The sequence below is a fragment of the Pseudorca crassidens genome, chromosome 12 (genome assembly GCF_039906515.1).
Source record: "Pseudorca crassidens isolate mPseCra1 chromosome 12, mPseCra1.hap1, whole genome shotgun sequence".
NCBI lineage: Eukaryota > Metazoa > Chordata > Mammalia > Artiodactyla > Delphinidae > Pseudorca > Pseudorca crassidens.
Window position 1 is genome coordinate 85,214,207 of NC_090307.1, and position 25,446 is coordinate 85,239,652.

Below are 25,446 nucleotides of genomic sequence, written 5' to 3' on the forward strand. Positions count from 1 at the left end.
CATAGTCTATGATTCCATTTATATGAAATGTCCAGAACAGGCAAATTTATAGAGACGGAAAGTAGACTGGTGGTTGCCAGGGGCTGGCGGAGGGGGGAGTGGAGGGTGACTGTTAATGGGGACAGGGTTTTGGGAGGGGGTGACAAAATGTCCTGGAACGAGATAATGGTGACAGTTGTACCACACTGTGAATGTACTAAATGTCGTTAGTGGTAAATGTTATGTATATTTTATCACAGTAAAAACAATTTTAAAAAACCTGTCTTTAAATGCAATGTGGTACCCTGAATTGGATCTTGGAACAGAAAAAGGACATAGTGGGAAAACTGGTGAAATTCAAAAAAAGCTTGGCATTTCATTGCCAGTGCTGTGCCAGTGTAGGTTTCTTAGTCGTGACAAATGTATCACGAACACGTGAGATGTTAACATAAGAGAAGCTGGGTGAGGGTATATAGCAACGCCCTCTACCATCATCGCAACTTTTCTGTAAATCTAAAATGATTCCAAAATGAAACGTGTATTTTCAAAAATCATATATGCCTTCTAAAAAGGGTCTTGCTTGGTCTCCAGAAGGTTCTTTTGTCTGCCTAGGGCCCACTGTGTCTGCCTAGGGCCCACTTTGCAATTTAGGGAGCTGGAGCTGACTCTTTGGCATGGGAGAGGGAGAAGAATCTGGAGCTTCCAGCTGGGAGGGGAGGGATGAGGCGAAGAGCGGGGCAGGTGGGAGGGGTGAGGGAGGCACCTGGGCTGGAATGGGGTTGGGCTGGGGGGTCCCCCATGGCAAGTGGAACCACTTTGCTGGGGAAACTCCAAGGACTTTGGAGAACAGGAATGTCCAACACAGAGGCTGCAGATGGACGTTCCACAGGCTGAAGACTAGAGATGTGTTACATTTACCCTTACTTTTGTAAAAATAATTGAGCCAATCTATAAAAAGCAGTCAATCTCACATTAAAATCGGAAATTCCCAACCTCTCTGGAAACATCTGAAGATCTGCTAACTCAAGGCCACCTTCCTGCATGACCCCAGAGGGCTGGAGCCAAGTCCCAGGCAACCCCTTGAAGCGGGCGTGAGCTCTCCCATTTGCCACGGTCCCCACCAGCCCCCGTTGTCACCAGCTACTGCACCGAGCCTCGGTTACCATTTATCCTCAAGTTTGCACCATATTCTACTTCTAACGGAACAGGTTTTCTCTGCACCATGTCAAAAGTGGAAAAGAGAAACCAAGATATTGTCTGACTTTTCTTACACCTGGTTGGCTTCACTTGCCTATGATATCTACCTGGTTCCTAGAGGCGCTTTGTTTTGTTTTACATCTTTATTGGAGTATAATTGCTTTACAATGGTGTGTTAGTTTCTGCTTTATAACAAAGTGAATCAGTTATACATATACATATGTTCCCATATCTCTTCCCTCTGCGTCTCCCTCCCTCCCACCCTCCCTATCCCACCCCTCTAGGTGATCACCCTAGAGGCACTTATGTTCGAGAACTCAAGTCTAATGTTTGACCTGCAGCCTTTGCTGCCATGTCAACATACCTTCCCCAACCCATGCCCTTAAATCTTCACTCTCACGGGTGTTCTGTGGTTGGGGTCAAACACACACACTAATTCTTGGGTGTGAATCCTGGTTCTACCCCTTACTAGCTGGGTGGTCTTGGCCAAGTCACTTAACTGCTCTGTGCCTCAGTTTCTCCAGCTGTAAAGTGGGCATGACATTGTACCTACCTTTCAAGGGTTTTATGAGGATTAGGTGACGTAGCCCATGCAAAGCATGTAGACCTGTGCCTGGAACAGAACAAAAGAGGCAGAGAAAATTTCAGGGGGTGACAAGTGCTGTGATTAACAGATCAAGGTGACTAGGGGAAACCCCACATTCAGTACTTGTTGCAGAGGAGGGGACATGTGAGCTGAAAGAGGAATGAGAAGGAACCAGCTGGGAACCGAGGGGAAGGAACAGTGTGTCAGGCAGAAGGAACAGTCAGTGTAAAGTTTCAGAGGCAAGAATGAGCTTGGCCTGCTCAAGGACCAGAAGGAAGAAGGGCAGTGTGGCTGGAGCAGAGCAACTGAGGATCAAATTTAAGGCTGAAAGGCAGGCAGAGGCCTTGCAGCCACGGGACGCCGGGGGAGGGTTCTCAGCAGCCAGAGGCCAGAATCTGACGACGAAGGGCCGAGCGAACCTGGCAGCCGCAGGCCGGTCCAGCCCGGAGCCTCTACTTCCAGTTCCACGATCCCCATCGCAACCAGCCTGACCCAAGCCTGGCTGTCCTTGCCCTCCGAGCATCGAATCCCCCCACCCCAAAACAAACAGGAAGTATTGAGGTGGCCCTGGGCCAGGTCAGTGGCCCCCGGGTAGTGGCAGAGCAAGGGATGCAAAGCCACTCGGATGAAAGGCTGCAGGGTCCCCCCGCAAGAGAGATCCACGTCAGATCCCTGGAACCTGTGAGTGTGACCTTACTTGGAAAAAGGGTCTTTGCAGATATGATTCAGAATCTCAAGATGAGATCATTCTGGATTAGCCACATGGGCTCAAAATCCAACGACAAATGTCCTTATAAGAGAAAGGCAGAGGGAGATTTAAGACGCACAGGGAAGAAGCCCATGTGAAGACGGAGGCAGAGACGGGAGGGATGCGGCCACAAGCAAGAAATACCTGGAGCCACCAGAAGCTGGAAGAGGCCAGGAAGGAACCTCCCCTAGAGCCTTCGGAGGGAGCGCGGCCCTGCCGACACCTCGATGTCAGACTTCCTGCCTCCGGAACTGGGAGAGGATACGTTTCTGTTGTTTTAAGGCACCCAATTTGTGGTCATTTGTTCTAGCGGCCCCAGGAAACCAATACTCCTCCTCCAAGCCCCCGCCCCAGGCAGGAGGTTCAAACTCTCCTTCCATCCTTGTAGCACATCCCCCTTTCCAGGTGAAAACACTGAGGCCCAGAGAGGGGGACGATAAACGGGGAAGCCCCTTACAGCTGTCTCAACTTTCCTCCTGCCTGAACTGAACTCACCTATGTATCTTGTTGGGTTTTTCACAGCATTTTAAAATTTGTATTTATTTTTATTACGGAATGGTAAGCACAGAGAGTCCAGATAACGCCCCGCAACTTTTTCGTTCCCTACTCTTGGGGGCTTAGCTGTGGGGTCTTGGCGGTGTGGCATAGGGATAATTAACCTCTCTGAGCTTCGGATTCCTCAACTTTAAAATGGGGGAGAGGGACTTCCCTGGTGGTCCAGTGGTTAGGACTCCGTGCTTCCACTGCAGGGGGTACAGGTTCAATGCCCGGTCGGGGAACAAAGGTCCTGCATGCCACACGACACAGCCTAAATAAATAAATAAATAAAAATTTTCAAAGGGGGAGAGAACTGGTTGTTGTGAGGATTAAATGAGAATGGATGATAAGCACCTGGTGTCTCTCCGATTCCACCTGAAACCCCAGCCTGGGCCCAAGCAGGTTCTTGCTGTGGGACCCAGTTCTCAGTTTCATGATGGCTTCTTCAGGTGGGGAGCCAGAGGGTCCTGGATAAATGAGATGCTCCAGGCAGGCCCAAGCCCCTGAGGGCAAGCAGGGGACCCAGCTGGCAACAGTCTGGGTCTCAGGCCTTGGTTTAATTGGCAGGAAAACGGGTACACGGCAGACATGGAGCTGGTATATGCAGTGTGACTGTACCAGTAGTTAAAATATTGAAATACTTCTCTACCAGTTGGTAAAAGCCACTGCCCAGCCCCCCTCCCGGGACCCCAGACTCCCACACAATCCAGCAAGTAAGAAGCACCACCAGGAGGTCTTCCTGTGTCCCGTCCTAAGCCTCTCTTCTGATTGAGCTGTTCTGCTGCGTAATATTTCTTGGCGCCATGGGCTGGTGGGCGTGGGGCGCCCTGTCCCTGATGGAAAAAAACAGGTGGCGTTTGCTGGGTCTCGGCTTTCCCGGGAGGTACAGAAGCCCCAGGGATTTAGAGGAGACAGGTCTCTGTTATCCCGCACAAGCCCCATGGAGGCAGACAGACAGACATGGATGTCTGCGCTGGGGTCCTGGGGACGTGAAGGGGCTCCTGGACACTGGGTGGAGGCCCTAGACCACTCAAAGTCTCCCCACAACTACACCAGGCAGGGCCGGGGGAGAGTTAGTGCATGGAGAAACCTAACCAGGTGATGAGGCAGACGGCCCAGGAAGAGGTCAGAAGTCAGGGGTCAGAGGTAGTATACTTTATTAACCGGGTTCTCCCAACATCTTGCAACCCCGCTACAAAGCCAGACCTGGGCTTTGCCAGTGTCCCGTCCACTGGACAGGGAAGAGAACGCGACTCGCAAACGTCCAAAGGGCCTCAGAAGAGCAGAGCGGCAGGGTGGATGGGGGAAGGGGCCGCCAGCCATGGGACGGGCAGGGGGAGGGGCTAGCGCTGGGCGCTGGGCCAGGGACACCCTGAGGCTCCGCCAGGCCTGGCCAGCCCCTCACTCTCCCACTTAAGGTCCGTAGTGGTTCACAGTGAGACTGGCTTAGATTTGGGAGGGCGGAAGGGGTGAGGGCAGGCAGGTGCCTTCCACTCCCCACCCACCCTTGGCCTGACTCACAGAGCTGGGAAGAGGGAGAGACAGGAAGTCCCCTCCCCATGTTCCCTCCCCCGCACCCCGGGACAGGGAAGCCCCTTCTCTCCAGGGGCAGAGGGTAGAGGCCTAGTTCTCCCTGACATCCCCCAGGCTCCTAGGAAGGGTCATTCACTCCCGGCTCAGAAGTCTCTAGAACTTGCCCATCATTGCTCCCAATTAGAAAAATGTTTTTGAAATCTAGGAGATTGGGGCCCATCAGAACCAAGCAGTAAAAAACCTGGTTAAGATCTTGGTTTAAAAAGGTAGCTCTACCTTCACTTAGAAACCTTGGGAGACCAGCTGGAGAGACCAGTGGTGTCTCCACTGCCCAGACTGGAGGGGGTCGTTCATGGCAGCAGGGGGCTGGTGGTGGCCCGGGGAACAGGGTGGGAACCGGGGGCGAGACGCAGGAAGCAGGGACACGTGGGACAGGGCAGCTGGCCCTCCAGTGCCGTGGACCTGGGCTCGGAGGGCAGCGGGGGCAGCTGGGGGGCCCCCGTGGGCACATCTGCCAGGTGGGCACTGGAGCCTCTGCCCCACCAGGAGAGGCAGGGCCCACGGTCAGGCCTTGTGACCGCCGTTGCCCGGCGGCTCCCTGTGGCCGGCTGTGCAGTCCGAGGCGGGCTCGAGCCCCAGCATCTGCCGCTGCACCAGCCTGGCGTAGAGGCCGCCCTGGGCCAGCAGCTGCTGGTGTGTGCCCTGCTGCACCACGCGGCCCTTGTCCAGCACCACGATGAGGTGCGCCCGCTCCACCGTGCTCAGCCGGTGTGCGATGATGAGCACCGTGTGCTTCTGCAGGTTGCCGTGGATGGCCTGCTGGATCTGTGGAAACAGGAGGGCGCCGGCTCACACGGGCATCTCCGCCGCCACCCACTGCCCCGCCCGGTCCCGGCTGGGATCCCAGATCCACCGCGTCCTCTAGATGCTCAGCCTCTCTGAGGCTTCCTTACTTGTAAAGCAAGGGCTGGCACAGGACCTGCTTCCTGGCTTTTGTCCACGGGGGACGGAGCTCAGAGCCTGACACAGGGCAGCGCCCGGCGGATGACAGGGGGGCCCCGAGCATGGTCGTCTTCTCGTCTTCCTGCTCCTTCCCCTAGCCTTGGCCTTGGTTAACGGTCTCACCGTCAGCCCCGAAGCTCACGCCGACACAACCAGGCATCACCTGGTTCCTCATCCTTCCCTTAGCACCGGAATCCGACCCATCAGCAGGTCCTGTAGCTCCATCTCCCCGGTGTGTCTCTGTGCCATCTTTCCACCTCTGCCACCATTCCTTCTGACCTGCCCTGCTCCCATCCATTCCCCGCGTGGATTTAACGTTTTTAATCAGTTCTTGTTGAACTCATGCCCCAAGCCCTCCAAGAGCTTCTCGTCCCATTTAGGATAAAATCCAAACTCCTGGGGGAGTTTTAGGGCCGTGAAACTATTCTGCATAACATGACATTCTGCATTTGTCAAAACCCGTAGAATGCGCAACACAAACAGTGACCCCTCATATGAACTGTGGTCTTGAGTTAGAAATAATGCATTAATGCCAGCTTGTCAACTGGAACCAAGGTACCGCTAATGCAAGATGTTAATAACAGGCGACATTGTTCGTGGTGCGGGGAGGGGGATATATGGGAACTCTCTGTACTTTCTGCTTAATTTTCTTTAAACCTAAACCTGCTCTAAAAAAATAAAATAAAAATCTATTAATGGAAAACAATCCAAACTCCTTTCCAGGGCCTGAGGAGCTTGTGTCCCCCTATGACTCTGTCCTTGCCTCACCCTACCGCCAGCCACGCTGACCGTGGGGCTTGGCTGTGGACCTACTCTGGGACTTTGCCCCCACTGCCCCCTCTCCCTGGGACTCTCTTACCCAGCCCCCCTCTGGCTGTCTCCTTTCCTTTCTGGTCTCAGCTCAAGTGGGACCTGATGACCCTGGTTCTGTTGGCATGAACTGCAGGATTCTTGACACGTGTGACCCCATCCAAACTCTGCACTAAGACGGCCACACTCCAGGGGGCTTCTGCAGCTCAAGGCCTTGTTGCTAGGATGACCCCAGCCCCTAAATGCCCAGTGCTGCCAGGAGAATTGACTTCTAGACATCACCTGATGGTGGGCCCCAGAGCTCCCTTTCTTAGAGCATTTTCCAAAAAGGGCTTATAATTGTAAAACCTTCCCCTGTCCCCTGGAGATATATATGCAGATCTCCTAAAACTCAGGAATGTTTTTCTCCGGGACCTGAATGCCATCTCATTGTAATCATGGGAAGGAAAGGGCCCCTGTCTCCCAGTCTCGGTAGAGGACAACCACTGCTGGCCAGCAGCCATGCGGACAGATCACACTTGCACTGCCCAGCCCTTTGTGCGTTTCTCCTGGTCCCCCACTCTTGCACCCTCCCTACACCCTCAATCTCTCTGTGAAAGGCTCTGTCACCACTGTCACCCCTGCACAGGAATGGGGCTCAGTTCTTTTCCCTACTGACAGTAGCTACTTATAAAATCTGTTTTCCCAGCTTTAACTAATGTCCAGCAGTGTTTCTCTTTGACAGTAGTGACCCTTCCCTCAATCTCTCTATCACATGACTGTTTCTTCTTCTTTTGTTTTTTTTTTTGGCCGCACTGTGCGGCATCTGGGATCTTAGTTCCCCAACCAGGGATCGAACCCGCGTCCCCAGCCCTGGAAGCGCAGAGTCTTAACTGCTGGGCCGCCAGGGAAGTCCCCACATGACTGCCATTTTCTACATAGCACAGGCCCCAGGGTGAACTCATGCTTATCTCCTTGTTATCTGTCTCCCCCTCTGGACTGGAAACACCTTGGGGGCAGGGGCCCATGTAACCCCTGGTGCCTAGAACAGCGCCTGGTGCCCGGGAGGCGCACATTAAATACCTGTGTAGTAAATGATTCATGGAGGGACTGAGGTAGCTGGTCCTCTTCAAATACACTATGGGGCCCTTCTTTCTTTACCAATGAAATGAGACTCAGGGGGTAAGAGACACACGCAAGCCATGAGCTGCAGAGCGGAGCTCCTGTCCACGTCCCACACCTCCTGACCCCTAACCTAATTCCATATAATTTCAACGCCTCGAGCCAGAGGCTGGGCCAGGGTGGCCAGGCCCTGGGCCTCCTCTGCCCCCGCTCCCTGCCCTCAGCTCCGGGACAGCCCAGTCCAGGAAGCTGCTGGCCTGGGAGGGCCCCTGCAGCCATCTGCTGTGGGAGGGAGGGCTCTGGCCGCCTGGAGCTGCTACTGCCCCAGCATCGCCCGTTACCCAGCGACTCACCAGGAACTCGCTCTCTGCATCCAGGGCGCTGGTGGCTTCATCCAGGATGAGCACGGGTGGGTTCCGCACCAGAGCCCGGGCCATGGCCACCCGCTGCTTCTGGCCGCCCGACAGCTGGGCACCCTTCTCCCCCGTCTCTGCGTGGCAGAGACACAGGGGCAAGTGAGCGGGAGGTGAGGCCGGTGGCCCTGGGAAGCAGCAAGCAACCCCCGCCTCCGCCTTTCCCTGCTGCCACAGGAGCTCTGCTCCCCAGGAAAAGGTGGGGCTACAAGGGCCACAGGCAGGAAACCTCATGAAAGGATGCTCTTCCTCCCTGTTCGTAAGAGGCATGCAAGTTATAACTATGTGCAATTGGTACCAAGATACCAACTTTTACCTCTTAATCTGGCAAAAATCCACACGTTTGATAGCACACTGTGCTGGTGTGGCCGAGGGGAAAGGGCACTCCCTCCTCTCCCTGAGGTACTGCTGGCGCGGGCCCTGTGCTGCCGTGCACACACCGCTGTGTCTATCCGGTTGTGCTGTACAAGTCTACAGAGCACAATTACAGAGGCACAACCCTTGGACCAGCAAACCCATCTCTGTGAATATTTCCTACAGATTCACCTTCTCATGCGCAGTGACTCACAGCACTGTTATTGCCAAAAAAAAAAAAAAAAAAACAAAGAAACAAACCACCAAATGTCCATCAACAGGAAACAGGAAATCAGTTATTTTTGAGTAAATAATTATAAAGTCACACAACAGAGTACTATGCAGTAGTTAAAAAAAGAGCAGCTTTCTAGGTATCTATATGGACAGGTCACTTAAAAAAACTGGGGGGCAGAATAGAATGTGCTGGGTTTTTCTCTGTAAAAGGGCGGGAGGGAATAAAAATACATATTCATACTTGCATAAAGAAACTCCAAAACGACATGTAAGAAAATAATGAAAGATGTTTGGGTGGGGGCAGGGGGGCCCTGGCAGTGAAGACCAGGATGAAATAAAACTTCGCATTGGCTATCGTTATGTCTATTTTTTTAGTTTTGAATTGTATGAATAGTCCCATTGCGAGAGTTAAAATTTTTAAATATGTTAAATAAAATCTATAAGGTAATATATTGTTCAACTTATTAAATTAAAATATTTACTAATATAAAATTAAGTCACTATAATTAATGAATATAATACTTATATTATTTTTAAATAATAACATTTCAGGGACTTCCCTGGTGGCGCAGTGGTTAAGAATCCACCTGCCAATGCAGGGGACATGGGTTCGAGCCCTGGTCTGGGAAGATGCCACGTGCCGCGGAGCAACTAAGCCTGTGCGCCACAACTACTGAGCCCGTGTTCCACAACTACTGAGCCTGCGCTCTAGAGCCCATGCTCTGCAACAAGAGAAGCCACTGCAATGAGAAGCCCCCGCTCGCCACACTAGAGAAAGCCTGTGCGCAGCAACGAAAACCCAATGTGGCCAAAAAATTTTAAACTAAATAAATTAATTAATTTTAAAAAAGAAAAGAAAAAAGTGTCTTTTAAAAAAAATGATGTTTTGGAACTAAACAGAGGTGGTAGTTGTAAAGCACTGTGAATGTACTAAATGCTGCTGAATTGTTCACTTAAAATACAGTGGTTAAGTTTATGTTATGTGAGTTTCAGCTGGCAGAGGGCAGTGCATAACTCAGGGTTGCATCCCTGAGGGTGGACCTCCAGGCACGGTGGAGGTGATGCTCTGGGCTCTGTACCTGTATTGTAGCCATCCTGGAGTTCCATGATGAAGCCATGGGCATTTGCCTTCTGTGCGGCCTCCACCACCACCTCGAAGGGCACGGCGGGCAGGCCGTAGGAGATGTTGTCTGTGATGGAGCGCGCGAACAGCACTGGCTCCTGGCTCACCAGGGAGATCTGCGGAGGAGGAAGGATGGGCTGTGAGAGGCCTGGAACACGTCTATCCAGCTGTCACCAGGAACCTCGCGAGCCCTGGGCCTGAGTGACGCCGGGAGCCTTGGGTCTGAAATCTGATCAGGGCCCGCGGCCAGCAGCTGCATTCAGCTGCCTCTCTTCTTTCCGAACAGCAGAGTCCACTTTCTGCACAAGCTCTCAGCCTCCCTGACCAACAAACTGGGGCCCTGCTAAGCTTGCCGCTCTGGGCCCAGTCAAGCTCCCTGACCTCCAAGACGGAGCTTACTGGCTGCCCCTGACCTGGAAAGAAAGAGAGAAAGAGCGTGGAGTGTAACTCTGTGAGTCAGCCTGTCCCTGGCAGGAGGCAAGGGGGCACAGCAGACCCAGGCCACAAGGACCTCCCTGGATGGTGCCCCCTCCCTGTAAGAGAACAACTGAAAGGAGCTATTGTCTCATGGTCTCACTTTTAGGAATTTGTATGTAGTTGGAGGATATCATTGCAACACTGTAAATAGCAAAAAAGGAAAAAGAAAAAAACAAAACAATCTAGTTCTCCATAAACAGAGGACTGGTTAAATGATTACAGTGCACTCATAAAATCAAACTGTAATATATATATAATATTTCTATTTTTGTTTAAAAAAAGCATATGTGCCTTTATATATAGGTATGTTTATATAAAGGTAGGAAACACGTTGGAAAGGATATTGACTAAACTGCCAATGCCGGTTCCCGACACGGAGTGGAGTTCAAAAGGTGAGGTGGAGTCACCTCAGGTCTTTGTTATGAAATTCTCTGAATATATGGGAATATGGTTAGGTTGTTGAGTTTTACTGCTCTGGGTTTATGAAAATTAAAAATTTAAATTTATAGAGAAGGTATTCACAAAAGAGGAAATCCAAATAACCAATAAACATATGAAAAGGGACTTAATATCTTTAGTCACCAGGAAAATGCAGAAGACCTCTACACTGAACTACCTCTAAATACCAACTGGTACAGATTCAGGACTGGCAACATTAACAGTCTGAGAAAATTAAGTGTCTGAGTGTGTTAACTATTGCAAAGCCTGAACAGCTCTTTCTAGGAGCCACTTCCAGAACTCTGGTGGGCAGCAGCCTGGTGGGGGCAAACCTGGGACCACTTCTCCACCATCTGTCCCTGGTTATATACACATAGGTGGGAAGATTTCACAATCTGTGGCCTCCACCAGCATCTACAACTGGCCAGAAGTTCTGGAATCTCTGTGCCAACTCTCAGGCTCTCATATATCTTAATGTATGTAGACAACGTAAATAGTGTCTGCTTAATAGTTGGTGTTTCTTGTATAGTGTGCAGCCTGAACAACAGTCCAGGGCATCCCTGCTCTTATACCAGCAGAGGATCAGGTGTCGAGTCTACTTTTCTGAGAGTATTACTCAAAACTGTAAGGTCATGAATAGCCTCCTTTAAATACTGGAGATAACTTAAATGCGGAAAAACCTGAACTCTCATCCACTGCTAGTGGGAATGTAATGTGTAAAAAAATAATAATAATAAAAAAAGTAAACCACCTTAATGGCAGTAACTACTAAAGGTGAGGCTCTGGGAGAACCTACCCACCCATGGGCACCGTGATATGGACTAAACTGTCCATATCGGTATTGCTGGTAATAGTAAAAAAACAGGAAACAACCGGAATATCCATCAAGAACAGAATGTATAAACGGACTGTGCCATGTTTACACAGTGGATTATCTTGCAGAAATGAAAATGAGTGAACTACAAACACAGCCTCAACCTGGAAACCTCACAAATAACACTGAGTGGAAGGAACAAGACACAAAGAATACACATGTTACGGTTCCAGCCAGACGGAGTTTAAAATTAGCAAAACACAGCTGCGCTGTTCGGGGAGGCGTAGAGATGGGAACAAAAGAAAAGCATGGAAATGACGATCGTGAGCGTCAGGCAAGACGTTGCTTCTTGTGGGGAGAGTGCTGGAATGTTCCAATTCTTGAAATGGTGATAATTCTTTGAAATGTACGTGTGTCTTGAGCCCTCTTTCCTGCACCTGTGTGCGTGCCCGTGGGAGAGAAGATCAGACAAGGAAAGGGCGGAGGAGGGCAGCAAAGGCCCATGCACGTACCACTCGGTGCAAGTACTTGTGGTCATAGGCGCTGATGGGCTTCCCATCCAGCAGCACGCGACCCCCTTCCAGGGGGTAGAAGTTCTCCAGGATGTTGACGCAGGAGCTCTTGCCACTGCCCGACGGCCCCACGAGCGCTGTCACCTTTCCTGGGGACAGGCTGAAGGAGACATTCTGCAAGGAACACGCAGACACGGTGTGGGGCCCCTGGCTCATATGCTCTGGCCTCAGACGCAGGTGGGCACCCTTCCTAGCCTGCCCCACCACCGGCCCCCAGAATGCTCTCCTTTCTAGGATTGGGCAGCATTTTTATACTTGTCTCCTTTGCCTGGAATGTTCTTTCTGCAGAGAGCCATCGGCTGGCTCCTGCTCCTTGTTTAGGTCTCATATCAAATGTCACCTCCTCCGAGAAGCCCTCCTTGACTGCTAATACCATCTCTGCAGACTACCCCTGACTTATTGCCTTCCTAGCACTTCTCCAGGAATCCTTTTGTTAATATGATCTGTCTTCAGTGTTCCTGGCCTTTCAGGTCCCTGGCTGCACTGCCATGGCCTGGCCTGTAGGAGGTGCGCGAGAGATGGGATGAGGGAAAGGATGACTTCCGGGGGGTGGGGGGGGGCTTGGGTCTTCTCTCACCTGCAAGACTTGGGTGTGGGGCCGAGTGCGGTAGGTGAAGGTCACGTTCTCGAAGTCCACCCGGCCCTCCAGGTGGTCAGGGGCCAAGTTCCCATCATGCACCATGGTTGGCTGCCGGTCAATGAACTCAAACACCTTCTCCGCGGCGCCCACTCCTTGCATCAGGCCGCTGTAGACGGAGCCCACGGACTGCGGGGGGAGTAGACACACGTTCCTGACCCATCGGGCACCGATCCTGGGACACCCCCGCCCCCGCCACGGTGCCAGAGAGCTGAAGGGAGTGAGGAGAGAGCAAGCACACAGCAGCAGTTCTGGGGGCGGGGTGCCCACGGGAGGCTGCTGGAGCCCCACCTGCTAGTACAGGAGATCATGACGACAATGAAAAAATGAGGACAGCAATAAAAAGTACTGGTGCCTTGTGTGTTATAGCTAAACTTCACCACCGTCCAGCAGAGTAGGTGTTATCACCCTCCAGAGGAGGAAACGGAAGCACAGAGAAGTTAAATGAACTAGGCAGAATGTGGCAGAACAGGAATCAGACCTTCCTCTTTCAGCTGTCACAGAATTTTTAAATTTCAATTTTAAAAATGGCCCTTAATTTATACTATACATCTCCTTGGGTAAAAATATACACAAGTATAAGTGTGAATAATGACTCATTTTACTGAGTACTTATATATGTTATGAGGTAGGTTCTATCATTATCTCCTTCCTGGTGATATGGAAACTGAGGCACAGAGAGCTCAAGTAACTTCCCCCAGGTCACACAGCCAGGAAGTGGCAGAGCCAGGATTCGAACCCAGGCACATCTGGCTCCCAAGTTCAGGCCCTTATGAGCTGTGACTGCGGGTCCTGGTTGATGAAATAGGGGTGATATTAGTACCATTGTCATGGTTCCGCGAAGACAGTGCTTAGCACATAGTAAACCCCCAACACACCACAGCTATGGCTATTATCATAATATCTGGATATAATTATTCCTATTGAGATACAAGTGCTTATACAAGTGTATAAGTTGTCCTTCTTGCTTCATCCCAGAGGTGGCCCCGGTTATCCGAGTACTGTGTCTTTCGAGTCCTTTCTCTGTGCTTTCACAAACACGTGCACATATGTAATTAAATCATTTTGAGATGCAAAAAAAACCCACAAATGGGATCAGACCATCCTTATGACTCGGGGATTAGCTTTTTCACTAAGAGCATGTCTTAGGGTTCTTTCCATGCCAGTGCACACAGCTCTACCTGATTTTTGTGGCTGCTGCCTAGTTTTCATAGCACAGATGGACTGTTTCTAGAATACAGATGTACTGTATTCACCCAATCGCTGGTTGACAGGCATCTAACTTTTCACCATTATAAACAGTGCCGCACTGAACATCCTCGGACACACGTCTTTGCCCGCTAGTGTGGATGTTTCTGAAGCACGGATTCCGAGACGCTGATCCAAATGACACTGCATGGATGACTGTAGCTAACGCAAAGTACCGTCTGCAGCAGATGCTAACCCACCCCTCCCCTGCCGCATCTTTGAGCTTTATCGTTGCAGGACACAGAGGCTCAATCTTAATGCCGAGGGCTTTGTGGGGGGAGGGAGGCAGACCAGAGGAGCACTCCGGGCATCCTCCAGCAGTGACTGATGGCAGCTCCGGCACAAGCACGCCAACTCCCTAGTCTCGGGACCTGCTGGTGGGGGCAGCCAAATTAAGACATAGTCTATTTAAAAAAAAAAAACCCACTCTGTTCTTTTTCCATGGAGTTACTCTTCAAAGTGGGTTAAAATAAAGTCAGACCATCTGCCTCTGAACTCGGTTCCCTTACAAACGTGGTGGGCAAGTCGTTTAACCACTCTGAGCCTCAGCTTCTTTTTCTGGGAAATGGGGACTGGAGTAGCACTGACCGTGCACAGTGTGCTCAGGAGAACCTTCTGAAATAATTGCTGTCGTTGCCACTTTGCTCCATAAATGGAGTTGCTGTCACTTGTATGTGTTACTCTCTTTATTTGTATTATTGGTATTGTCACATTCTTTAGAAAGAAATACCACCTCCCGTGAACCCTGGAGCACCCCCATTTAGATCCCTCTCCCTTCCCTCTCCCTTCTCCCCGGGGCCCCCCTCCCCCCGCCGGCCCCTCACCTCCATACAATCTCCCAGGACAAACTCGTAGATAATGAAGGAGATGAGATTGCCGCTGGTCATCTGCCCTGAGATGACGAGATGGCCCCCGTAGTAGAGGATACTGACCTGGACCACCAGCAGAGTGAGCTGGAGGGAAGAGGGAAAGGGGGATCTGAGTCATGGGGGCCTTGGCTCAGACCTTCCCCACAGCCTCTCTGTCCCCTGCCCTGCAGGGGAGGTGAGAGCAGCTGTGGGCGCCTCACTCACAGCCACAGACTGAAACTCCAGCCTGCAGCAGGGATGGCCTCCCACAAGCTGGGGCCCTTCTGTCACTCATGCCCTCCCCGCCCTCGCCATGGAGTTTTTCCCTGCAAAGGCCCCCAGCTGGAACAGGCCATGAGCCTGGCTGGGAACAAGGCTTTCTTTGTAAGGCCCTGGCACACATACACAGCGCCCAAGCGCCTCAGCGAGGCCAAACTGGAGCTATTAGTCTTCTCCTTATTGGGAAGAGCATGGTTCAGAGAGGCTGAGTCCACTGGCTAAGGTCACACAGCAAGCCAGGCAAAGCAGACGAGGTCTGTGTTTCCATGAAGGAGGGGCTGTGTCCAGGGTGTGCTTGCCTCCAGCCCCCTCTGGTGTCTGGGGGAGTGGTCTGCGAGAGGAGTGGGACCTGCGTACCCATGACAACCCACTGGGTCCCTATTTGCCCCTCCCCATCCCAAGCCAGCAATGCTGGGTCAGAACTAGATCAATGGCTGGGCCACAGTGCCTTTGCACAATCGGCAAGAGGCGCCCCTGCTGGTGGGCAGACTGCCAAGAGGCTTGGCTAGGTGAGCTGGATTTCAGGCCCTTCTTCTCCCTGGCTGGGCACTTTTGAGGGGTGGCCCACCCTGGGGGGACCCAGAAGGTCTTTATTCCCTGCTTTCCCTGTAGACCACCCTCTCTTTCCTCCCCCTAAATTCCAAACCCTCCTCATTCCTACCCCAGCTGTTCCCCAACAGCCCACCCCCAGATGTGGCCAGCACACAGTGACAGGACCCAAGTGCTTCTTCTCCAGGAGGGTCTATAACTCACCCCCAGGGAGTGAGCTGGACACTCTAATGGGGGCATGTGTGTAGTTGTGACAAAGGACCTGCAGGGAAGCCGGCCGAGGATGGGTCCCAGCTCGCCTCGGGGTGACTCCCCACCTTGGCAGGGACGCTTCCCTAGCTGGGAAAAGAAAGCTCCTACCCTGCCACCCCACGCCCAGGTGAGAGGGAGAGAGGAGGTGCCCTGCTTGAGGACATGCACTGAGAGGCTGAATTCCTTTCCAGAAAGATTCTCTGAGGACAAGCAGAAAGTTGGGACAAAGTCAAGTGTCACATCAGCATGCCTGGACCTGGGCTAATGTCCTGATCTAGGGGTCCCCCATCTTTGTGTGAGACCTGCCCGGGCCAGGGCACGTACCCCGCTGCCCCAGACGTAGTACATGTAGGCCGCAGCCTCCTTCCTGTTCAGCTTGTAGACCTGCTGCAGCTTCCGTGAGTACACCTCCGCCTCTTCCTCCTCGTTGGCAAAGCTCCGGACTGTCTTCATGGCGCTGATGGTCTCCTCAGCCGTGCTGCTGGCTCTGGCCAGGGCATTCTGGACCTCTTTGGAGAGCCTCTATGGGTGGGAAGCGCGACAAGAAGGAAGAGACCCCAAAACACACAGTCTCACCCTCTGCCTGAGGCCCCAGGCCTCTCTGGTGTTTTCTATCTTTAGCTGGTGCCAGCTCTGTGCAGGGAGTTCCAGGGGCAAGGGGATAAGACCCAGCTCCCCTCCTCCCCCATTCCCTTCTAGCTTGATTTGCTGAACTCAGACTCCAGCTGGGCTCTTAGGGTGAGCTCCTGAGGCTCTAGCTCCTGAGGCATGGGGGTGCTGATCACGAAGTCATCTCTAGTATTCAGAGGAGGTTATGCGTGACCATACAGTTTTGGGTAATCCTCTGAGAAAAAGAAGTCTCAATACCTGATTCTGTGCTGGCATAAGAGCAGGGATGCCCTGGATGGTTGTTCAGGTTGTACACTACACAAGAAACACTAACTATTAAGGAGGCACCATTTACGTCCAGCAACATATATTAAATTACGTGAGAGCCTGAGGGTTGGCACAGAGATTCCAGAACTCCTAGCCAAGTTCTAGATGCTGGTGGAGGCCACGGGCTATGAAATCTGCCCTCATCGTGTGCTTATAACTGGAGACGGATGGCTGAGAAGTGGTTCCAAGTACGTGACCGCCAGGCTGCTGTCCACAGAGTTCCAGAAGGCGCCCTGGGCCACGCTATTCAGGCTTTCAGTAACCACACTCAGAATCTCACACCAGCCAGGAAGGCTGCCCAGGAGGCTGAGACAGTCTCCTCCATAGGCATGTCCCATGACCTGCGAGTCATGCCCAGGCCATCGGAAGCAGGCAGTACACTCAGGCATCCTGGGAGAAGCCAACCTGTGCCTTGCGTCATGTCTGGCTGCGGGCGATGTGTGTGGCTTGTGGCGATGACTGTATCCTACACATTCGGGTACAGGTACGAGACCTAAACAGGGCTTCTTTGAGGTCCTGCCCGGTTGAACTTAAAGGTGGGGCCTGAGGTGTGTGCAGAGGTGGGGCTGGTGCAGGGAGCTCCAGGGTTTCCTGCCCCCTCTCAGGGGTGGGCAGGAAGGCAGGAAGGGCGGTGTGGAAGGGAAACAGCTCCAACTCCAACTCATATATTTACTTTTTCTACTCAGGGAGGAAAACAGTGAGGCCGGTGACCCAGAACTGCTGGGGAGAGGGCCCTCCTGGGTGGTGGGCTCTGTCGGAGGTGACACATTGGATTGTGGGGAATGGATCCATCTGGGGGCTGGCCTCAGGTCATGGGCACCAAGGGTTCCGACCACACTGGGGACCCTGAGCTGATCACGTGTCCCAGCCCCTGCTCAGGAGTGTCCCTGCCCCCGCAGGCCTGGAGCACTGAGGAGGGGTTGCCTACACTGTCTGAACCCAGCCTGGCTCCGTTAGGGCTCAGGGGCACCCACCATCGCAGGAAGCAGGAGGAAGGTGAGGCAGGGGCCTAGCTTACAGGCTGACCTTCTGACAGAGGCAGTGCCAAGGGGCGGCCTGAGGGGACTGCTGCCTGCCCATCACTGCATCGTGGGCGAGGGCCTTGCTCCCGGGGGCCTGAGCCCTCCCCCCTGACATAAACGTATAGAAAGAGAGCAAACTTTGCACTCAGAGTGAAAACCAAACTTCCCGCAAAGGCCGACACCATCTGGCCCCCGTCACCTCCCTGCTCTCCCCTCACTCCTGGCTCTGGCCTCACCGGCCTCTCTGAGGCTCCACAAACATGTCAGGCACATTCCCACCTCAGGGCCTTTGCACTGGCTGTGCCCTCTGCTTGGAATGTGCTTCCCCGAGCCGTCCACCTCTTTACTCAAATGCCACCTTCTCAGAAAGATCTATTTAAAACTGGCAACCAGCCCCAATGCTCCCAATCTCTCTCTTCATTTTTCTCCTTAGCAGTTATGATCTTTTACTGTATTATATATTTTCATTATTAGCATCGTTGTTATTTATTGTCTGTTTCTCTTATTAGAATATAAGCCTCCTGAAGGCAGGGGCCCTGTCTGTTTCATTGATATAAACCAGTGCCTGGGACACGGTAGGTGCTCAATAAATATTTATTGAATGAGTGAAATGAACCAGTGAATGAACGCAAATGCAGCCTTACGATGGGTCCTTCACTAGCCCCTGGTGGCCCCCTGAACCTGCCTAAGGGGTCACTCAGGAGCTGCCAGGGCTCAGACCCCAGCGGGGACCAGGCGGGGCCTACCTTGTAGTACTTGCCGTAGATGTCAGACACCATCATGATGATGGGGAAGCCCATGAAGGTGACCAAGGAGAGCTGCCAGGAGAGGCTGAACATGAAGACCACCACGCCCGTGACCTTGACCGTGTTCCGCAGGAAGATGTTGATGTTCTGGGAGACCAGGTCGCTGACCATGGTGGTGTCCGAGGTGAGGCGGGAGATGAGGTCCCCTGGAACACAGGCAGCTCAGCTCCCGCTGTGGCAATGGGGTCACTGTGGGCAGCGGCAGGGGACCCTCGGGGAGCTCAGACCTTCCCTACCTTCTGGGCGGGGTGGGGAGGGAAGGAGAGCGGATGCCCCTTGAGGGCTGCTCTGAGCCCAGACCTTGTCACCAGCATCTTGCTTCAGCGTCACACCTCCCAGAGCACAGAGGAGGCAGCTGAGGCTCGGGAAAGGGAAGAGGCTTGCTCAGCACCACACAGCGTGGCCATGACCGAGCCAGAGCTGAGCCCACATCTCCTCCCTGTCACTGGCAGAGGGGCCACTCCCCTCTTCCCTCACAGAAATAACAATCTGGGCTGTGGAGGAGAGAGGAACAGAAAGCCCTTTACTGACTGCTGAACACTGGGCTAAGAGTTCCACAGCAATCCCACAGGGCAGCTACTGTTATTGTTCCCATCTTACAGAGGAGCAAACAGAGGCTCAGAGAGGTGACGTTAGTGACAGAGTTTGCTCCCAGGCTGGTCTGCCTCAGAGCCTGGATCTGGGCCGGATGCTGTAATGTCTTCCTTGCTCTGCCCTGGGCCGGATGCTGTAATGTCTTCCCTGCTCTGCCCTGCATGTCCGCCCTGCTCACTCCCATAGGAGCTGGGCCTCTCAGGCCACAGGCCTGGGTAGTCCCGGCCCTCGTGCTTCCCACAAGCCAGTGGGAGGCGAGGCCTGGTTGCTGCAGGGACAGCGGGTGGCCTAGCGAGGGTCCTATAGTGGCCGCGGTTCACACCAAAACCTCAGCCGTCAGGCCAGCTCCCCAGGGCTCAGGCAGGGCCGGAGGCCCAAGCCAGCCTCCCGGGGTGTCCCCATCCTGAACTGGATGGCAGGAAAAGCCATCAGGACTGAGACCATGGACGTGCCCACTTAAATCCTCAATGCAAGGCAAGCCCACCTGGCCGGGCCCAGCCCCAGGTCACCCGAGGCCCCAGGAGGACCAACCTGTGCGATTCTCGTCAAAGAAGCTCGTCTCCTGAGACACCAGCGAGCGGAAGAGACGGTTCCGAAGGCGAATGTTCAGTCTGGCAAATATGAGGGTAAAAATGCCGCCCCGAACACCTGCGGCAAATGAGCTAATTGCAGATAAGAGATGTTACATATAGCACGACGTCCTTCCGACAACCAACCGCCACCCCCGCCACCCCCCGCTGGCAGGCGTGGGCCCCTCGCAGGGCAGAGACCGGGCGGCACCCCGACCTCGAGCCCACTCTCCGGAGCCAGCACCTCCACGGGGCTTCCCTGTTCCCAACAGGAGCTCCCAAGGTGAGGGCACAGAGGGGACTGCGTTTACTGTGGGTGAAGGGCCCAGCTCCACCAGCCAGACCCCTCTCCCTCCCAGAGGAGCACAGACAAGGCTGGTCCTTGTTTCCCATTTGGAAAACCGTGGGGGGTGGGAGGGTGCCGGTGAAAGGGGAACCCCGAGGACTGAAGCCATCTGTAGGGACAAAAGGGCGCTGCTCTAGGGTGGCTCAACCAAAGGGACAGAACTAAGCCAGTTGGGTTGTTAGTTACCACGGGGACCAGCTGAGGCACAGGCTCCCCGGGGGCATTTCCTGGGCCTCCCTGGCCCCTTTTCCTCTGGGGAGCTGGCCCTGCCCTCCTTCCCCGCGGCAGGCCTGGGCGGGTGGGGGAGGGCAGGGGCTGCTACCTGCCGATGGCCAGCGCACACATGACGGTGACGGCCGTGCTGAACTGCTCCATGCTCTTCTGAATGACGATGCCATCAATGGCCCGGCCCGTGTAGTAAGGGAGGAAGGTCTCTCCTGCGGAGACAGGGCGGGCTCAGGGGGCATCGGCACCCAGGGGAGCCTCTGTCCTTCCTCCTGAGCCTCTGGAAGCCCCCATACCACCCACAGCGCTGACTCCACCGTGGGGTTTTCTCTCTCGGCAAACTCCTGCTTCTCAACGGGGCAGGGGGCAGGGAAGGGGTCCCACACTGCTTAATGTCCTCTCTTTTCAGAGAACAGGAACACGGGAAATGTGAGTGACTTAATCTATACAGACTGGGTCATGCTATCGTGAATAATGGCGACCAGTCATCGAGCACACAGAGACAAGGGGCTCCCGTGTGACGGTTCACCCCCTCTGCACGTGGACCCTGAAGTCGGCTCTGTTATCACCCATTTACAGATGAGCAAAGTGGAGCTGAAAAGGTGAGCTGACGATTGCTCCGCCACACAGCTGGTGGCTGACAGACGCCAAAGTTCACTTCTTCTCTTTGGCTGAGGGTTCAGAGTCCAAATTCTAGACCCTCAGAGTATGTTGGTATTCTGGTTCTGAGCAATGCTGTAAATTGCCACCCCGCCCCTCTTGAGGGGTCACTTTACAGTTTGTCAGATAATTTCTTACCCATATGTCCTGCTATATCTTCACAACAATCCTGGGTGGACGTGGGGAGAGGGGCATTGGGCAGGGATGTCACCCCATTTCACATGGGAGTGGGAGACTCAGAGAGGCGGAGTAATTCGCCCAAGGTCCCACAGCAATTAAGAGGAAGGGCCAGGACTCAAACCCAAATAAGCTTCCTATCTGGGGGGCTCGTTCCTTGTGCCTTCCCTCCCAATAACCCAGAGTAAGTTCCCGCTCCCATCTTATGGAAATGATGGACACGGAAAAGAAGGTGGTCAGACCAGGCTGTGTCCTGTTTTCACTGCAGCTCTTTCAGCAGCCATAGCCTGGCTCAGGGCTGGGCACACAGGAGTCACTCAATAAAGGTCAATGAATGAACCCTGGGCAGGTGGGGCAGGCCCTTCCCTGGTCAGCTCTGCAGGACTGGCTCAACCAGGACAGTGAGGCCTTCTATAGTGCTCTGGCGCCCTCTGCTGGTCTCAGCACAGGGACCACAAGGCGGCAGCCGAGAGGGCCTCTGTCTCCCCTGTGTACTTGGCCAGATGGGGTCTCCAGGCACCCCTGTGAAGTTCTACCTCAGTTGAATCTCTGCCTCAGTTTACCTACAGGGAAGTAAAGGGCATCAGCGAGCTCTAGCAGCATTATGATTCCAGCAAGCACCAGTGATGGTATTAACCACCATGGACGTTTATGGAGCCCTTGCTGGGTAGGTGCTGTGCTAAGCAGGTATGCAAACTCTTTTGTCCAATCTGCCCAAGAACCAGGTGAAACTCTCTAGTCCATCAACAAATCCTGTGGCTCCACCTTCAAAATATTTCCAGAATTTTCTGCCTCTACTGCCCCACCCAGGTTTGTCAACCTCCTTTGGACTATCTCAGCAAACCCCTGGCTCCCCCTGCTGCCACCTTTATCCCCATCAGCCTGTTCTCCACTCAACCGACAGCAGGAGCCTGTGAAACCCAAGGCAGATCATCTCATCCAGCATCAAAGTCAAAGGCCTTACAGTGGCTGACGGCGCCCTGCACGACTGGGCCCTGCTACTGAGCTGCCTCACCTTCTTCTCTCCCCCCACTCCCTCTGCTCCAGCTGTGCTGGCCTCTCTGCTTTTCCTTTAACAATCAGGCACCTTCTTGCCTCAGGACCTTTGCACGGGCTGTTCCCTTTGCCTGGAGCACTGTTACCCCAGATAGCTGCTCCCTCATCTCTTTCAAGTCTCAAATGCTTCCCAATAACCCCATAGGTGGTCTATTATCATTCTTCCCATTTTACAGATGAGGAAACTGAGGCTCAGTCATTTGCCCAAGGTTATTGTAGTTAGGTTGCCAGGAAATCCATATCTCAACGGGAGATACTCAGCACAAAACTAACCATTTTTTTTTTCACAATGGGTGGTTTTTCTTTTAGATTATAAGGTTTCAGAAAAAGCTGAACCCTACTGGATGCTGGCTGACTGAAAAATAATTGTTAATAATCACAGTACCTAACTTTTATGAAGAAGTACCTAGTTTTGCCAGGCACCGTGCTTCACCTCATTTAATTTTCACCATAACCTGAAGAAGCCCTCATTGCAGTATGAGAAGCTGAAGCTTGGCCACGTTAAGTAAACTTGATTAAAATTACTGATGAAGTCGGGGGGCCTGATTTCAAGTTGAAGCCCATAACCTTGACATAATCCTGCAGGCTGGTGCAATCTGCTCGGCTGTATTTTAGGACATCTGTATTCCCTAAGCGCACACCAGCTGACAACAGCACCCTGGGAGGCAGGGGAAACGAGGCCGTGGGGGCAACATCTGCCCACACAGGCAGGACGGTCATTCATTCATGCATTCATTCACTCAGTAAGTCTGATTCTGTGCCAGGTATCAAGGGCCTTGGATGAGTCAGACCTGGCCCCTGTCCGCGAGGGGCTCAAAGCCTGGAAGGGGAGAAAGGAGAGTGGACATGTGATTTTCATGTCACCGATGCTGTAATTAAGGGCCACGGTCGGCAGAATCTGAGTAGGCGTCTCAGGAGCAGACATTTGGGCCTTGAAGCACGAGTAGGAGAAACTATCTGGTTAAATGAAAAGGGGTCATCCCAACACTCACGGCCACTAAAGTTTACTGCGAGGTTTCTGTGTGCCATGAGCTGTCCGAGGCGTCTTGCTCGGATTAACTCACTGAACCTCACAACCCCGCAACTGCTGACGCCCATTTTACAGATGAGGAGATGAGACTTAGAGAGGTTAAGTAACTTGCCTAAAATCACACAGCGGTTAAGGGGCCGGGACTGAGAGGATGGAGGACGGATGGTACAAGGAAATGGGCTCTGGGGTTCGCCTGTCCTCTTTGAGATCACTCTGGCTTTGTGGCTACTCCCAGACTCTGTCCCTGGGAGTTAAACATGTAACGACTCATAGCAGCTAACATTCCTGTACTCATCATGCCGTACCAAGCTCTGCACCTGTCCTTCTCCTCTCTTTTTTTTTTTTTTTTTTTTGCGGTACGCGGGCCTCACTGCTGTGGCCTCTCGCGTCGCGGAGCACGGGCTCCAGACGTGCAGGCTCAGCGGCCATGGCTCACGGGCCCAGCCGCTCCGTGGCATGTGGGATCTTCCCGGACCGGGGCACGAACCCGTGTCCCCTGCATAGGCAGGCGGACTCTCAACCACTGCACCACCAGGGAAGCTCCTCCTCTCTGTCTTTTTATTCAAACTTTACAACACCTTGGGATAAGGATGCTCCCAATCCCCATTTCACAGAAGGAGGAAATGAGTCTCTGAAAGGTTTGAGCACTTGCCCACGAACCCCCAGAACCCGTGGAGTTTCCACCCCGTGATGTCCCTTCCCACCCACGTTGCTGGAGTGTTGCTTTAAAACTGTTTGGACCAGATCCACAGTAACAGATACAATTTACATCACCAACCAGGACACACACACAGGCGCACACAGCTAAAATAAAAGTTTCACAAAACAATACTTAACCTTACCACAGACTACATACCCTGATGGCTCTATTCTATTCTGCCTCATTACAAAAAATGCTTTGAACCTATAAATGCCATTTCTAGGAACTTATCCTACAGATATATGCACATTTATATGAAACATGTATGAACAAGAGAAAAAGACTCAAAACAACCCAAGAGTCCAACAACGGGAGACCGACTAAATAATCTATGGTGCAGCCACACAGTGCAGTATTACACAGCCAAATAAAAGAATGAGATACCGATTGGAAACATTCCGGGATATATTGTTAAGTGAGAAAAGCAAGACACAGAATGGAGTGTAAGAGGTGGGGAGAGTGACATGTACTTATTTGCTTGTAGCCGCATAAGGAAACGCTGGAAGCATATACAAGAAAGGAATAAAAGTGGTTTCCTGCCCACTTGGAAGCTTCCGGAACCTTCTTCTGGAGTTAGCCCTGGGCACCGGGATCAGGGCAGTCAGGAGTAGAATTAGGAGTGAAACTCTCAGTGTTTACCTTTGCATATCAATTTGATATCTGAACCACGTAAGTAAGATGTTAAAATGTGAGAGGAAAGAAGAGAGCCCTCACTTACCCAGTGCTGCCATGATGAGGAAGAAGGAGGCGGCCACGAGGAAGGCGATGTCGGGCTTGGTGTAGGACAGCAGCTTCTGCAGCGTGGCCCTGGAGGCCTGCTCGGGCGCGGGCCGGTCCTCCCCAGGGGGTCCCTCGGCCTCGGCCCCTGCCCCCCGCTCGAGGGCCTTGGCGTCCGGCTGCACCGTGGACAGCAGCCACCAGAGCAGGAAGGACGCAGCAAGTGAGATGTAGGTCCACACAAAGAGGGCCCAGAACCACGGGTCCCGGACCGGCTTGCGTACCTCGGAGAAGAGCAGCAGCTTCACCATGGTGTAGATGCCCGCGAAGAGGCACACAAGGGCGATGACCGTCCAGGAGGCCCGCAGCCGCCGGGGCCCCAGGGTGCTGTTCTTGGCCACGCCGATGGTGGCCCCCAGCAGCAGGCAGCTGCGGTACAGGCAGGCCGCCCAGAGGTCCAGCACCGAGTCAAAGATGTTGAAGTGCCGGATGTCCTCCAGGAGGCTGCGGTCCAGGTGGCTGAGGACGTAGATGGCCGTGGTCATGCCGACGTCCAAGCTCATGAAGGCCAGGGTCACTACCACTGCCTTCCACAGCTGCATCCTGCTGGCGGGTGGTGGGCAGGCACCGAGGGGCAGGCTCTAGCTCATGGGGGCAAGGCCATTGTCTGTGGGGCGAGGCCAGACCTGTAGGGGCAACAGGGCAAGGGGTTCAGGTGTGCTACTTGCTGGCTGTGTGACCTTGGGCAAGTCACCTGACGTCTCTGAGCCTCAGATTCCTCATCTGTAAAATGGCAGTGACAAGAATACTGATTTCACAGAGGTATTGTGACGGCTCCACTCATTCAAGGAATATGTATTGAGCACCCTCTGTGGGC

At 53.2% G+C, this 25,446-nt stretch overlaps 1 protein-coding gene across 10 annotated transcripts in view; it reads right to left on the bottom strand.

Moving 5' to 3' along the window:
- Nucleotides 1–4,187: 4,187 nt before the first annotated feature.
- Nucleotides 4,188–25,446, bottom strand: part of ABCB9 (ATP binding cassette subfamily B member 9) — a 40,087-nt gene continuing 18,828 nt past the window's right edge. For 8 of the 10 annotated variants that reach the window (XM_067701045.1, XM_067701041.1, XM_067701043.1 and 5 more), the window contains 11 exons: nucleotides 24,571–25,255; nucleotides 20,327–20,441; nucleotides 19,621–19,751; nucleotides 18,436–18,641; nucleotides 16,056–16,253; nucleotides 14,628–14,756; nucleotides 12,496–12,684; nucleotides 11,859–12,032; nucleotides 9,574–9,733; nucleotides 7,847–7,983; nucleotides 4,188–5,405 (listed from right to left, as the gene is read on the bottom strand). In XM_067701045.1, the coding sequence (XP_067557146.1) occupies nucleotides 5,145–5,405; nucleotides 7,847–7,983; nucleotides 9,574–9,733; nucleotides 11,859–12,032; nucleotides 12,496–12,684; nucleotides 14,628–14,756; nucleotides 16,056–16,253; nucleotides 18,436–18,641; nucleotides 19,621–19,751; nucleotides 20,327–20,441; nucleotides 24,571–25,171 (2,301 nt within the window). In that variant the 5' untranslated portion in view covers nucleotides 25,172–25,255 and the 3' untranslated portion in view covers nucleotides 4,188–5,144. The remainder of the gene's footprint in view (nucleotides 5,406–7,846; nucleotides 7,984–9,573; nucleotides 9,734–11,858; nucleotides 12,033–12,495; nucleotides 12,685–14,627; nucleotides 14,757–16,055; nucleotides 16,254–18,435; nucleotides 18,642–19,620; nucleotides 19,752–20,326; nucleotides 20,442–24,570; nucleotides 25,256–25,446) is intronic. The other 2 variants (XM_067701049.1, XM_067701050.1) reach the window with 2 other exon arrangements.